Here is a 15,597-nt window from a genome sequence, read left to right as displayed (position 1 = left end):
TGAAATAACTTCAATTTATAAAATGAATTATAAAGTTAAGTTATAATCGGAACTAAATCGGGGTGTATTATGTATTGAGATCACATTTTTGAAGGTAAAAGTATGTGGAATGCAGACAACTGCCTAAGGCTACTGAGTTTTTCTTGAATAATGAAGAGCTTTGCAAAGTTGCAATTTTAGGGGATCTCGGAAAGGTTTCTGTATTACTGACATTTTTGAATTTGTAAAAATCATGTTATATCTTCGAAAATCTAACATTGTCATCCGTAACCATTTTTTGTTGCCTTGAATTCGTAGTGACGTATCTAGGACTACAAGGGTAACAAACGATAAATTTCTATCCTTCTCACAGAATTCTAAGCCTAACTAAAATACATTCAAAGTTTTATGGCATTTAATTCAATGGTTTACAAGTTATTGATCTCAAAGTGACGATACCTCGGTTGTTTTTGTTTGATATGGGGAAAAACTGAATATAATATGATTTCTTTTAAGGAAACGGGAAAAATATTTTCAACAAATCAAGTCAAGCTAGAAACGAACAACTGTTGTAGAATTAAGTAATTTTTAGAGCAAGAGCCATGTATTACTTGACAAGCAAGTAATAAACGTGTGAACCAGAAAAAATACTAACGAAATAAAAAAGRTTTTCTAACGAAATTACAATTTACACCAAAAATTGTTTAAATCCAATCAAAACTTTTCAACCCATAGGAACCAATATTTAGAACCCGGCAACTTTTCATCGAAAATGCCGGTCAATGTGTGATATACTATATAATTGAAAAAAGGGAAAAAACTTCTCTTATAATGGTATGGATGTATGAATGTAATTAATTTATTGAATTGATCGAGCCAATACCCGGATTGACTGAAGAACTTTCGCATAGTTTTCCTTTCTGCATTGGTGGCTTTCGGACGCGCCCTAAAAAAATAACCCTGTTCGATCCGGTATTCTGTGTGACTGAAGTAGTTTCCCGCAGTACTCCGTTCTGCCTTGGCGGCCTTCGGCCACGATCTTAAAAAAAACCCTGGTCGCGCCAATACCCGAGGTATCCTAAGTATTTTATTATATAATATTACAGGATTTGTCCGGAAAATAATTCTATAAAAACTTTCAAAATATGCTCCTTCTGAGTCGATGCAGTGCATCCAGCGCGATTTCCAAACATTGAAGGCGTCACAGAATTCATTCTCCGGAATAGCCTTGAAAGCCGAGGTGCATGCTACTTGAATCCCCTCTATGGCGTGTGCCATTCGGAAGATTGCCTCTTTGACTCCGTATCATACTCAAAGGTCCATGACTCGGGATCTGTGATTACGTTATGAAAAAATTGAGGGTGACACATTTTCAAATTTTCTAAGCACACTTCCACTCACCTCAATTTCTGGTCGTTAGTGAGAACTTTTGGGACCATTTTCGASCACACCTTTCACATGAACCGTCACAACAATAAAAGGAAATATTTGGTACCATCCTTTGTAGTTTTAACCAAATATAATATATGCTCTTTAAATACTTTATAAATTCTGTTTGGTTCCCTAAAGCTGACAATAATCTTGCTGTGCGGTTTGGTTTGACTTTTAGCCATTGATTTTCAGATAATTGAAGCCATTTTGGACCACACCACCAGATGTCTATAATAATAAAAAGAGGAGTGTTTGTGCAAAGACACCAAAAGTATCCGCACGATTATACAATTCGCATGTTGTCGCGTTGGCCGTTTCCGTGATGCACAAACATGTTATGTTAAATACACTATGAGAATAAAATTAACTTGAGAGTTGCATAAAAAAATAAAATTACGTGTATAACAGTGACTGCTTCGATATATACACAAATAAGACAAAACAAAATTTTATAAAAACTTTATTGAGATTGAGAAAAAGGAGCTGGTTTCGTTTTCATACAGGAGCGACTTGGCGAAAAACATGATTGATTCATGGAACTATACTTGCAATTCATAATTATACTACAATTATAAAATTTAATTACCATCTTGGGGATCTGTGGATTAAACAGAAAATATAAAAGTCACGATTAAAAATCATGAGTAAAAAAATAATTGGATGCATTAAGGCTGATTCCTAAACATAATAAAAAAGTTTTGTTAAAAATTAGCCTGTACCAGACCTATTCGATAAGCACATCAAATTTCACCAAAACCGGACGGTGACATGAGAATTATTATAGTAGAATAAGTGCTAAAAACTATGTGCGCTACACGTATTTGAATGAAGTTGGTCATTTAAGGATGATTTCAATATAATTCTCGTAGACACGAAGCAAAAAAGGTATAAATATTAATGTGACAAATATGATTGTAACTCTTTTGCAACATTTTTAAATAAAATGGTTTGTCCATTAGGGATAATATTGCACCTGAAAATATTACCCCATTTTGAATCCTTGCAAATTGTGAGATTATGAGATATTCGGTTACACCCACACTTAGCTCTTTCTTATTTGTTTTATAGTTTTTCTGTTCCATTTTAAGTAAAATTACATTGAATTAGCTGATTTTGTACATTTGTACATAGCTCTATTGAAGTTGTATGTATGTGCAAGTATATATTTCTTTTTCTAATTTAAGGGGTTAGGCCAGTCTAATATTTTAAAACACGAATTTTTTAGTTTAAAATACATTTTAAATTTCTAGGCTGAAGTGGATGCGGAAAGATATACTATAAGATGACACTATTTCTTACTATTAATCGTTGCATGTGTTTTCTTATGTAAATCGCTCAAAGTTATCACAGTTTTAGCGAGCACTAAAATTACCACAAAAGGACAAAGTGACAAACAAGGTAGTGCAGTCGCTTCTTTCCTGAACTATTTTTGCGATTAGTAGTATTTGTTGTTTTGTGTAAATTTGAAATAAAAGTACATAAATGGAATGTTTTGAAGTGCAAGCATGTTTTGATTTTTTCCTGAAATAAAATGGGTATGATGAAAAGCACTCTGTAATGAAAGTTTTTACCACTGTTGTAGAATACAAAATTAAAGTTCACTAAAACCGATACGTACTATACTATAAGTATTACGGAAGAGAATTTTTATAAATCGCATTTTACGATAATTATCCGTTACAAAACAACTACTTGCCTTCGACCTTATTTCGTGGTCCATGATGTTTTCCACACTATTTAATATAAAGGAGGAAGTTAGACTAATCTGTCTTAAGGATTTAACAAGTGAGAAGTCATTCCATCTCACTTTTTGTATAAAGGTCACCTTCACTGTCTTCTATGACTCTGGGATATACGCCAGCGCTAGGCTATCTCTCATCCGTTGAACTGTAGGGCAGAGAACCTACCCTCCTTCTTGCAGAAGTGTTGGAAAAATGCTCGCCGCCCCCAGGGGACTTGAATTTAGAGAACAAAGCCGTAGCCCATCTGAATGAGTCCGAAGTAAACAGTTTCCTGGCGACTACCCATTCTAGGCGAGATGATTTATGTTCGACGACAGGCAGACACTGGGCTTCCTTAATTGTCTCCGGGAAATGCGCACGGATGAGTGCCGTAGTTCTCTTCTCTCCACTGGTCGCATAAGTTCCGTCACATTTTTAATGGCTATTGTGCCCGGCTTCCCCTTAGCAAAGCTTTGTGCAGTCTGGTTACCTCTGGTATTGAGGAGACGTTTTCACAGAGGCTCCTAAAACTTTCCTGCTTTGCAGACCTAGTCTTTTGTTGTAGGCAGTTAGGTTGCTCTGCTCCCAGTATGCTTGGCCTTGTTGAAGAGAGTCCTTTGGTGATCGTCTTTAGGGGACCATACTCTCCACTGTGAGATCAGTCGCGTAATGACTTCGTTACTCAGGGTGATGTCCAGCCCTACCCTCCTATTACTAGGGACGAATGTAGGTTCACTCTCTACATTCTCAATACTTAAATTATTCTTCGTTTTCTCTACTGGCGTAGACACCGCATAAGCTATTATAGCCGAGTTAACAACAACGCGCCAGACGTTTCTTCTTTTCGCTACGTGGCGCCAATTGGATATTCCAAGCGAAGCCAGGTTGTTCTCCATTTGGTCCTTCCAACGGAGTTGTCATCTCGAGCGACTTATAGAGTTTTGCTGTTGTTCGTCGAGAGAGGTCTTTACTTCTCAACTGCCTACTCATCCGAAGTAGACATTGTTAGTAGTGTTTATACCTAAATAGACGAAATTATCTACAACTTCAATGTTATGACTGTCAATAGTGACGTGAGAGCCAAGTCGCGAGTGCGAAGAATGTTTGTTTGATGACAGGAGATATTTAGTTTTGCCCTCATTCACTGCCAGACCCGTCGGAAACGTCCTTCCCTATCCTACACAACCGTATTAGTTTTGTGGGAGTACCAAATTCAGACATCGCTGCTTAAAAGCAGGTCCTTTTCGTGCTGTCGAAAGCAGCTTTGAAATCAACGAAGAGGTGGTGTGTGTCGATTCTCCTTTTACGGATCTTTTCCAATATTTCACCAATTTCTGCATAGCTTTTGTTGGCGGAATGAATTTTTCGCTGCTCTGCATTTCACTGAATTATAGTAATTAATGCTCGCTACGTAAGACTATATTTCACTTTAAAAGTGAACGGTTTCTGTTATGTGGTAGAGATTCATGCGGTCATTTGTTATTGCCAGTTTTTTATTTTTGTTTTTTGAGTTTTTTATCGCTGAGTATGAATATATACATACATATATGTATACATAAGTGAAATATTGCCTTTTTGCCGTTTGGACCCTGGCGCTCTAGAGATGTTGTCATGATGCAATAAGAGACGTTGCCTTTTCGCTGGTTCTCCTGTCGGGGTTGTGTTAACTAAAAGATGCCTCTCAGAGGCAGGAGAATCATTAGAACTCCTGCCCCTAAAGCTATATCGATACAGCTTCTCTGCTTGCTCCTTGATGAGGTTTGAGCTTTTGTTGACCGACTTTTCGTAGATGTCGTCTGAAGAGTGCCAACTTCTTTCCACTTCTTGCTAAGTCATCAGGTTTGCAGTTTTCAGTGATTCCGCTCTAACCAGACACCTACACCAGTTCAATAACGAAGAAACTTGCTACTGGAGTGCTCAGAAGTGAGATTAACCAAGGTTAGTTTTTCTGCTTTTGCTGGTTGACTGTCTGTCTGCCCGTCCGTGCAAGCTGTAACTTGAGTAAAAATTGAGATATCGCCATTAACCGAAAACATATAAAGTGCCATAACTAAAATATATATGAATCTGTAATTTGCTGCAGAGGAGTGCTGCATCCGTGGGTAAAATTTTTTGAAAAAGTGGCCATGATCCCGCCCTCTAACAAGTTTAAGATACATGCCTCCTAAAATTCCTATGAAAATGAGCGAAATCGAACAGTAACTTAGCCTACTTACCACATAGCACAATTCTAAATTCCATTTGATTCTTCTACTTTCCAAGGCACATGTCAAGAAGCAATTAATATAACAGAAACTTACGAATAATGTCCAATAATCCAATAAGATCCAATAAAAACTGTTCAAGCCGCTAGTCCCTACACAATATTTCGATACCGCTAAATATGTACATAATTCCGTTTTGTATTAATTCATATATAAGTTATTTTTGATCAGCTTTCTATAACTCCTTTTGCGGTAGCGACGGTGTTGTCTACCCAAAGTTATATGTTTCTTGAAAAGTGCTAACACGTTCAGTTTCTTAATAAAACTAATTTATTTGATAATTTGTCGCCGTCGACGACGACAATGGGAGATAAGTCACTGGGCTTGGTGGCACAGTGTGCTACAGCGCCGGAGTGTAGGCTTTGAGCGCAAGTTTCAGTTTCGGCCTCTTTACAGAACGTTACCATTAGCGTATCAATGCAGGATATAATAGCAGTAATGTTGCCTCCGCAGTCAGCTATAATGTTGTCCGGTAAATGCAGTATACGGCCAGCATGCGATAAGGGAAAAATAGTAATCTTCTTACATAATAACTTAGGTCTAGGAAAACTGATAATAAAACTTACAATTTCCTTACTTGCTAAAACCTTAACTCTAGCTATGTTAAACAATTGGCTTATTGTAGCTCCTGTGAAACTCTCCTTCATAACCGCCTCCAAATCATCTGCATCGATAATAGCAGCGTTTATTATATTAAATTTAGCCAGTGTGATTGCAATTATTAAATTTTGAATCTCTAGTGTTAAAATTCTGTTTCTAGCCAAAAGTGTTCCATAGAGGCGCGATGAATCTATTTCTTCCCTTTTTTTAAATCGAGAATCTTATTGACCGTATTCGTGAGGGCGTTAATCTGCTCCTGAGTTCTGGAATTGATGACGATCTGCCTATTGTTTGACTGTATTAGCTTCTGCTCTGTTAGTCTTGTTTGTAGTAAGTCATTGAAGTCAGGCGTGCCGGCTATTACCTTCAGGGCGGAACCCAAAAAGTTTAGGCTCCGAGCATGCCTATGGTGTACTCCTAATGTCCCTAATAAACTACGTAAATGCCTGGTGTCTACTTCTAGGATCTTCCTCATGTGTGATTTTGGGAAGACGCTAATCAAGTCTGTTGTTTCTTCTATGTATTGTCCATATTCCGTTAAGTTTGATATATGCCTTATGTACCTCATCTCATTCCAAATTACTGCAGTACCGTCTAGGATCGGTATGTAGTCCGCGTGCGAGTAGTCCGTTAATTTGGAAGCTGTCAGCGCGGCCCAAGTCAAAAGTGCGAAGATGGGCGTATGCCTGAGATTCAAAATAAAAACTATGTAAAAAAGGTAATATGTCGAGAGTTTCACTTGAGGTTGTCCTTGTGGACACCCTCCCTTTAATAAGAACGGTTGTTCCTAGATCAGCGTCTATTCTTTCCTCGAAGTACAGTGGAGTGACTTTGTCGCCCAGTCTCTTGTTGAACCTTGCCAGGACCTTTTCTCCAACTTCGAAGTTTCCATTTTGACGGTAAGCATTATTCCTCTCAAGCTGTTTTTGTTGGGCTTTCCCTAGTCTGGCAGCAGTATCCGAGAAAATGTGTATGGATAACCTCAATCGGCTTTATGCCCGTAACTGAATGGAATGTCCTATTATATTCCACGGCGGCCTGAAGAAAGAGTTCAACTACGTCTTGTATCTGYCTTTGCAGTTTTAGACATCTGGCGATTTCCACGAGGGTGCTGTGGAATCTTTCCACTTGTCCTTTTGACGTACTGTGCAACGGTGGCGCATTTACCACATTGATGTCGTATTGGGTTTTCAGCAATGATCTAATTGCATCTGCATTAAATGAAGGTTCGTTGGATGAACGGGAGCAGGGACTCTCCGCTAAAAAATTAAGCGCATCTTCTTCATATTCAGCTTCTATTTCTGCCGCTGCATCATAAGCGACTTGATCGTACTGCTTTTCATACACCTCGCTACTTTCTTCCATCAAATGGTTAATCCTCTGGCGTCTGTAGTCCGACGTTCTTTGAGAATTCGCAAGTGTCGTGAACGCACCTTGTGGTTGACTATTGTTAAAAGGATGTGTTATAGGTAAGCTTGAGTTATGCGTAATCTGGTTGTTCTGGTTTAGAAAGTTAGTACTCTGACGGAACCTCGAGGATGGATCGAACTCCATTTTCTCAACTTGGTCGCTTTGGAGGGCGAGTTCCTTGCTCCCTGGTGAAATAAGGGTTTTTCCAATCCTGTACTGAATGTCGGATTGCTTCTGATAAAATCGATTTTGAGGTTGTATGAGGTTTTTTTCCTCCAACGATCTTGCAAACTGGGCCGCAAATGCGTGCCTATCGTGATTTCCTTCTATTTCCTGGGCCATTGCAAGAGCCGAATTCAAATCTTTGGGCAGGGCCGCAAAAAGAATATCCGTGAGGTTTCTCCTTAACCAAGAAACGAATACGCGCAGCGCATCGGTCCTATGCTTGTCATTCATGTACCGTGCCTGGTTGGTATCCAACGTCATTGTAGTTTTATTTGTGAGAAGTGTGAGTTTTTTCTCAACCTCCTCATAAAATTGAATGATCGACAATTAGCGTTGCTAGCTCTTGCTCGAGCAGATGCAATGGTCGCTTGTCTGAGTATGTAAAATCTAAACGGCTAATGATAGCGTCGAAATTAAGGACCGTGTTGAATGATGCTAAAACTGCATCAGCCGATCCCCTAATTCTGTTGCGAGTTATGAGAACTGCTTGGTAGTGTTTTGAACTACCCACGAGGGTTTTAAATATGTCATTCGCGCCCATAGCTGCCTGCCGCCAGGAGACATATTGCTTCTGTGAGCCCTCAAACCCCGTCTATGATTTTTATTGGTTCGTAAGTCTTAATTTCAGCAGTTGCCACAGTTGTGTCTTGAAAGTGGTGTGTATTTCGATACCGCTAAATATGTACACAATACCGTTTTGTATTAATTCATATATAAGTTATTTTTGATCAGCTTTCTATAACTCCTTTTGCGGTAGTGGCGGTGTTGGCGACTACCCAAAGTTATAATTTTTGATCAGCTTCCTATAACTCCTTTTGCGGTAGCGACGGTGTTGTCGACTAGTCAAAGTTATATGTTTCTGGAAATGTGCTAACACCTTGAGTTTCTTACTAAAACCGATTTATTTGATCATTTGTAAGCTTTCAGCTAGCCTACCATTCTTACCGTCGCTGCTGCCATTAGCGTCGGTCTTTAATTGCTTCCCTAAGCACTTCCCACGCTCATGTGCCATGCTCATGCGTTGCACTGATCATCGAATTACAACAACTGACCAAACATTTAATTTGATCGAGCATGAAGTGAACGATGCAGACTGCAAGCATTGCAATTTTTGGCAGCATGGGAACTGCAGCACGTTAACTACTGTTAACTTATACGTATATATGTTATGCACTTCTTACAATTCATAAAACTAAGTACCCAATTAAAGCTATTACTTCTTCATATATAATTTAGTTATTAAAAGAGAAATGTAAAAATTAAAATGCAGCATTGCAATATGCTTCTTTTTCTTAATTGACGTAGACAACGCTTACACGCTTGTAACCAAGTTAACAACGGCGCATCAGTCGTTAGCCACTGTCTTTTAATTCGATGAACAATGTCAATGTCGTCATATACCTCATACAGCTCATCGTTCCATCGAATGCGATATTCGCCGTGGCTAACGCGCAAAGGACCATTAATCCTTCGCAGAACTTTTCTCTCGAAAACTCGCAACGTCATCAGTTGTTGGCAACGTCCAAGCCTCTGCACCATATACACATGACATTGTTGGTGGTGTTTAATCTGGTTCCAAGATAGACGAAATTATCTACGACTTCAAAGTTATGACTGTCAACAGTGACGTGAGTGCCAAGTGGCGAGTGCGGCGACAGGACAGGAGATAATTCGTCTTGCCCTCGTTCACTGCCAAACCCATTTGTTTTGCTTCCTTGTCCAGTCTGGAGAAGGCAGAAATAACGGCGCGGGTTTTGAGGCCGATGATATCACTATCATCGGCATATGCCAGCAACTGTATACTCTTATAGAAGACGGTACACTCTCTATTTAGTTCTGCAGCTCGAACTATTTTCTCAAGCAGCAGATTGAAGAAGTCGCATGATAGATCTTGTCTCGAATCTCGTTTTGTATCGAACGGCTCAGAGAGGTCCTTCCCGATTCTGACGGAGCTTTTGGTATTGCTCAACGTTAACTTACATAGCCATATTAGTTTTGCGGGGATACCAAATTCAGAAATCGCGGCATAAAGGCAGCTCCTTTTCGTGCTGTCGAAAGCAGCTTTGAAATCGACGAAGAGGTGGTGTGTGTCGATTCCCTTTGACGGGTCTTTTCCAATATTAGATACCTTATATGCGATGTTGAGGCTAACCCCACGGTATTTGGCGTGGATTGTGGCGTCTCCTTTTTGGTGGATAGGGCATAGCACACTTAAATTCCAATCGGTGGGCATGCTTTCGTCCGACCACATTTTACAAAGAAGCTGATGCATTCCTTATCAGTTCTGCGCCGCCGTGTTTGTATAGCTCGGCCGGCAATCCATTGGCCCCCGCCGCTTTGTTGTTCTTCAGGCGGGTAATTGCTATTCGAACTTGTGTGTGCGTTGTGCGTTCACTTCATTCAGAAGGCTGGAGAAGTGTTCCCTCCGTAATTTAAGTATGCTCTGAGCATCGGTGACTAGATCGCCTTTGGGGGTTCTACAAGAGTATGCTCCGGTCTTGAAACCTTCTGTAAGCCGTCTTATTTTTCTTAGAATTTTCGAGTATTACCCCTGTCGGCCAGCTTAACAAGCTCTTCGCACTTACCCATTTCGGTCTCTTTCTTTTTCTGATTGCAAATGCGTCTCGCTTCCCTCTTCCCCCCATTCCCCCATCCCGCACGTGTTGTGGTCGATCGTAACGGTGCGAGGTCTCCGCTGCGACACGGCACTCCGCGTCGTACCAGCTGTTCTTTTGCACTTTCCGAAACCCAATGGTTTCGGTTGCAGCTGTACGTAAGGAGTTTGAAATGCYGTCCCACAGTTTCCTTATACCGAGTTGTTGACGAGTGCTCTCAGAGAGCAGGAGTGCAAGTCGAGTAGAAAATCGTACGGCTGTCTGTTGTGATTGCAGCTTATCGACGTCGAACCTTCATTGCGTTTGTTGGCGTGCGTTTTTTGCTGCACAGAGGCGGGTGCGAATCTTGACTGCAATAAGATAGTGGTCCGAGTCGCTGTTAGGACCTCGGAGCGCACGCACATCTAAAACACTGGAGACATGTCTTCCGTCTATCACAACATGATCGATATGGTTGGTGGTTTTTCGATCCGGAGACAGCCAGGTAGCTTGATGAATATTCTTTTTCTGGAATTTAGTATTACAGATAACCATATTTCGGTCCCCGGCGAAGTCGATCAGCCTCAACCCATTTGGGGATATTTCGTCGTGGAGGCTGAATTTACCGACCGTAGTACCAAAGATACCTTCTTCGCACACCGTAGCGTTAAAGTCGAGAAGCACGATTTTGACATCGTGGGGGCAGCTCTCACAGGTGCGCTTTAAGCACCCATAGTAGGCGTCCTTGGTCACGTCGTCCTTCTYATCCTTTGGGGCGTGGAAGCAAATCAGCGATATGTTGAAGAACCTCGCTTTGATGCGGATTGTGGCTAGATGTTCATTCACCGGAATGAATGATGGTACTCAGCGACGGAGTCTCTCTCTCACCACGATTCCCACACCAAACTTGCGCTCCTTTATATATCCACTGTAGTAAATGCCACAAGGACCTATTTCGCCTTCTCACTTTAGCTCGTCTTAAAACGGATGTTCTTAATCTACACAGGGGATACTTGGTGAAAGACTGGGAGTCGTGAGCTGCTTGAGTCATATGTAAAAGAACCGTTTCTGGGCACTCCCAAGTGAGTGGCGATCAGAGAACTTTCCTCACTTACGTGAACTTCTACACAAACAAGCAAACGTGTAATTGCGTGAGCGAAACATAGCGTTAGCAAAAGTGTACAGAGCAAACGTAAGGAAACACAGTGCAAATGCTTAACCTAGAATATTAGGCAAAGAAGAAGAAGTAAAAATAGCTTAAATATATAAGAAAATATGGTTGAAGTTTGCAGTGGTTTGCAATCGGTGAACCAACATCCCGGCCCCGTTGAAAGGCATTTCAAACAGGTTGTAGTGCTAGCTTGTGAATTGATCGCAGAATTCCCTTCGTTGTTCGAATGTCCACCACACGTGTTTTAGAGTCCTTTCCTGGAATACAGTTTATAACTCTTCCAATATGCCATTTTTTTGGTGGTAAGTTATCTTCATGGATGATAACCATTGAGTTGTTGTTGATGTTTAGCCACTTTGACCATATTTGAAGTTCGTTGATATAATCATTTGATCGCCTGTTCCAAAACGTCTGTTTAATGCTTGTGACTTGATGCCATCTGTTTAAGCGGCTTATTTCAGCTGACGATAATAAAATGCCCTGGAGTTAATGCTTTATAATCCTTTGGATCCGATGACAATGGTGTTAGTGGCCGAGAATTTAACACAGCTTCCAAATGACCTACAACTCTCCACCTGCACAATTTTTAGTTCCTCAGCTATGAGTCTCGCATTTTTGATGGTACGGTTGAGATGACCTTTAGCCGATTTGACTGCGGCCTCCCAAATACCGCCGAAATGAAGTGCTCCCGTTGAAATGAAATTAAACTTTACAAATTCATTAGCATAGTACTTTACAATTGTATCTTTGGTTTCGGTTTTAATAATAAAAATGGCTTTAGTTCAGCTAGTTTGCTGCAAGCGCCCACAAAATTTGTTGCGTTGTCACAAAAGACGTCTGTCTCCTTCCAATCATCCGCTTCAATGATGCTAAGAACGCGTCCGTGGTTAGGTCCGATACAAGTTCGATGTGTACCGCCTTTGTCATTAGACAAACAAAGATCGCTATGTACGATTTATAAGGTGTTTCACTTCGAATAATTAAATATACGTTGACTGGTGAGCAGAAGTCGATGCCGCAACGCACAAAGGGGCGAGATGGAGTCAATCGCTCGACAGGTAACTGTCCCATTACCTAATTCATCAGCTTTGGCTTGTAACGAATACAATGTGTGCACGATCTGACGATACGTCTTGCTCAATCGCGGGCATTAACTATCCAAAACTGAAGTCTTATTAGTGCAACGAGTGCCTTTGGTCCTGCATGGTAGTGCTTCCGATGTAGGTGGCGAGCGTAATGCACAACGAATTCGCATTTGCTTGGCAACAGTATTGGGTGTTTCCTTTCTTCTGGAATATCTGCTGATTCCAAATGACCTACAACTTTGAGTATTATATATCCTCCGGTATACCCTAAAAATGAATTTAAATAACGCAATGGACTATTTGTCATGAGACCTTTCTGTAAAATATGAATGTCATTAGCAAAATGTATATGCTGAATGTTCTAAATTATGCAAAGTAGAGCGTGATGCAACTCTTGTGGTAAGAAAGTTGATGATTCGTTAAGTTATGTATTATATCGACAAATATTGATGAAGCGGATATCCAAGGTATTAATCTAAGGCTCCTATAATAGTTACTTCGCTGATTCACGAATACTAAATTGGTGCTAACRATTGATTTGAATGCACATTTTCGCTTCTCCTTTAAGACAACCTCCAACTTGTAACTTGAAACTTGTCGATATCATTGAATTTGTCCTTTGGCCATTTATTTGAGTTTTCGTATAGAAACCCCGGTCAGGTGTACCATATTGAATCAATAAGTTCTTTTACGGTATATCCTTTAGACGTAACATCCATCGGGTTACAATGAGTTGGTACATGTCTCCAATGGCCACCTTTGGTTAAGTCCTGGATTTCTGAAATTCGATTGCCAACAAAGGCAAGTGTTGCAGAATGCATTTTCAGCCAATGTAAGATTATTTGTGGGTCTGTCCAAATAAAAATATTAAAATATTAATGAGAAATCGTTTGTTTGATTTTTGCTAATAAAGGAGCGAAGAGAAGAGCGCCACAAAGTTCTAATTTTGGTAACGATTGTTTTTTGATGGTTGCAACTCTGAACTTAGCAGTGAGTAAGCGATAGTAGTAGAAAAGAATTCAGAAAGTTTGTCCAAGCCCATTCAATATTCTGTGGCACTGATTCATCCGAATCCAACTTTAGTAGCCATACTTCTTGCAACAAAATTTTTGAAGTTATAACATCTGGAACCAAAATACCAAGTGGGTCGTAAAGTGACGATGCAACAGAGAGGATGGTACGTTTTGTAAGACGACCAGTGACTCCTAGTTTTGCTTCAAATGAAAAACTAAAACAATCAAGATTTTGGTTTCATTTTATTTCAAGAGCGTTAGTGATAGATGAATCTACGTCTAGATCCTTTAAAGAGTCGTCTGCTCTGAATCGATGATTATTATAATGCCACTTTGTTAATTTAAACTTTCCTAATTCTAATAGTTGTGTTATCTCTTGCTTTATTTGTGAAAGTTCGGTTAGACTGTCAGCACCACACAATAAGTCGTCTACGTAAAATGATGACTTCACGATCTTTGTGAAAGTTGGGAATTGTTCTGAATGCTGTTCATCTAGGTACAGCAAACTCCATATAGCAAGATATGGTGCAGCAGGCATTTCATACGTTACAGTAATTGGTTGGTATGTCCTAATGTCCTCAGTCGGTGAACTCCTCCACAGAATGTACTGGAACTTTCGATCATCTTCGTGCATTAATACTTGCCGATACATCTTGGCTATGTCCGCAGTGAGTTCAAACCTATTGAATCGGAAACGAAGAAGAAAAATAAAAAGTTCGCATTGGATTTTAGGACCAACCATCTGAATATCGTTTAGTGATTTTTGGGATGTAGTGCGACAGGAGGCGTCAAATATAACTCTAAGCTTTGTTGTTGTACTTGTTGGTTTAAGAACGCAATGATGTGGTATAAAATAATGCGGTTCGCTCAGATTCGTATTCTTTACGATGCTCATATGACCCAGGCTCTCGTAGTCGTTCATAAATTCAACGTATTGTTCTGTCAATTGTGGTGATTTGGCCAATCGACGATCTTGTGCACTGAAACGTCGCAATGCCGTAGTGTATGACTCACCCAAGCACGTCGGATCATCCTTGAAAGGGAGTTTGACAACTATTCTGCCGCAAGGTCTTCTTGACATGGTTGAATTGCACAAATGCTCGCAAATCTTTTGTTCACGAGTCCCAGGCTCTGGGATGGTAGTAACTTCTTCCAATTTCCACAACCTTTCCAATTTGGCATCTAAAGATTCATTGGCTAAAAATAAACAAGATCGTTTAGACATATTGTTACTGCCGGTATTATAACGTCCCGAAACGATCCAGCCTAAGAATGTTTTTTGCAAGATAGGTAAATTAGACCCAAGATGGATTTGACCTACTGATAGCAGACTGAAGAACGTTTTCCATTGTTTGGAATATTCCATGTTGGTTTCCGGATCTGGTTGATAATACAAAAAGCTAATGGGAGCTCGAAACCGGTGACTTCCGACTTGATATTAGTTGAAGTTTTGAATTTAATATTTGTTGATGACAAACCGATGCTTTGAATTTCTATGTTATATTTGTTTCTTGGCAGCAGCAACCTTTGTGAAAAATCATATGTGATGAAATTGACTTGCGAACAGGAATCTAGCAGCGCTTTACCCAATCTATAACTCCCCGTTGAATCACGAACGAAAATTTTTGTCTGTTGAAGGGATTACATTATCGATGAATTATTCATATGAGTATGTACGGCTGCCTCCTGTGTAGGAAATAGTTGAGTAGCTGTTGGTTTACCGCGGTGATGTAAACTATGGTGTTGCCGTGCACATAGCTTGCACCTGTGCGATGATGAACAATTGGCTACTTGATGTCCCTTCGATAAGCAATTGATGCAAAGTCCAATTTTCTTTGCATGATCGAAACGTTGAGTTATGTTTAACGACTTAAACCGTTCAGAATTAAAAATCTTGTGGTTGTTGTTAAAACAGAATAGGCACGATATGGTACAGCAGGAAAATGTGTACCCTTCTGGTTGACTTCTTGATTTCGGAGTGGAGTGTTTGTTAAAACCTTGAGCTGGCGAAGTACTACCATGCGGGTTGTCGAGTGACTCCATATATTGGCAGTGTCTTTCCAAAACTGCTGATGAAGTCTAGCGATATTAGATAAATTAGCAT

General features: G+C 40.1%; 1 protein-coding gene across 1 annotated transcript; it reads right to left on the bottom strand.

The window, feature by feature from the left end:
• Positions 1-14,167: 14,167 nt before the first annotated feature.
• LOC108972032 lies at positions 14,168-14,842 on the bottom strand. The gene is made up of 3 exons (XM_018938460.1): positions 14,815-14,842; positions 14,233-14,759; positions 14,168-14,173 (listed from the first exon to the last, which is right to left on the bottom strand). The coding sequence occupies exons 1-3, from the start codon at positions 14,840-14,842 to the stop codon at positions 14,168-14,170; spliced, it is 561 nt and encodes a 186-aa protein (XP_018794005.1).
• Between the last annotated feature and the right edge of the window lie 755 nt (positions 14,843-15,597).

The sequence above is a fragment of the Bactrocera latifrons genome, unplaced genomic scaffold (genome assembly GCF_001853355.1).
Source record: "Bactrocera latifrons isolate USDA-ARS-PBARC rearing strain unplaced genomic scaffold, ASM185335v1 scaffold_372, whole genome shotgun sequence".
NCBI lineage: Eukaryota > Metazoa > Arthropoda > Insecta > Diptera > Tephritidae > Bactrocera > Bactrocera latifrons.
This window is presented reverse-complemented; position numbering and strand designations above follow the sequence as displayed.

Bases quoted from the DNA above. Each gene is read 5' to 3' on its own strand.
- LOC108972032 (XM_018938460.1), bottom strand. From the start codon at position 14,842: ATGGAAAACGTTCTTCAGTCTGCTATCA. The intron at 14,760-14,814 runs GTAGGTCAAATC...AAACATTCTTAG, and splicing joins CGTTCTTCAGTCTGCTATCA to GCTGGATCGTTTCGGGACGT.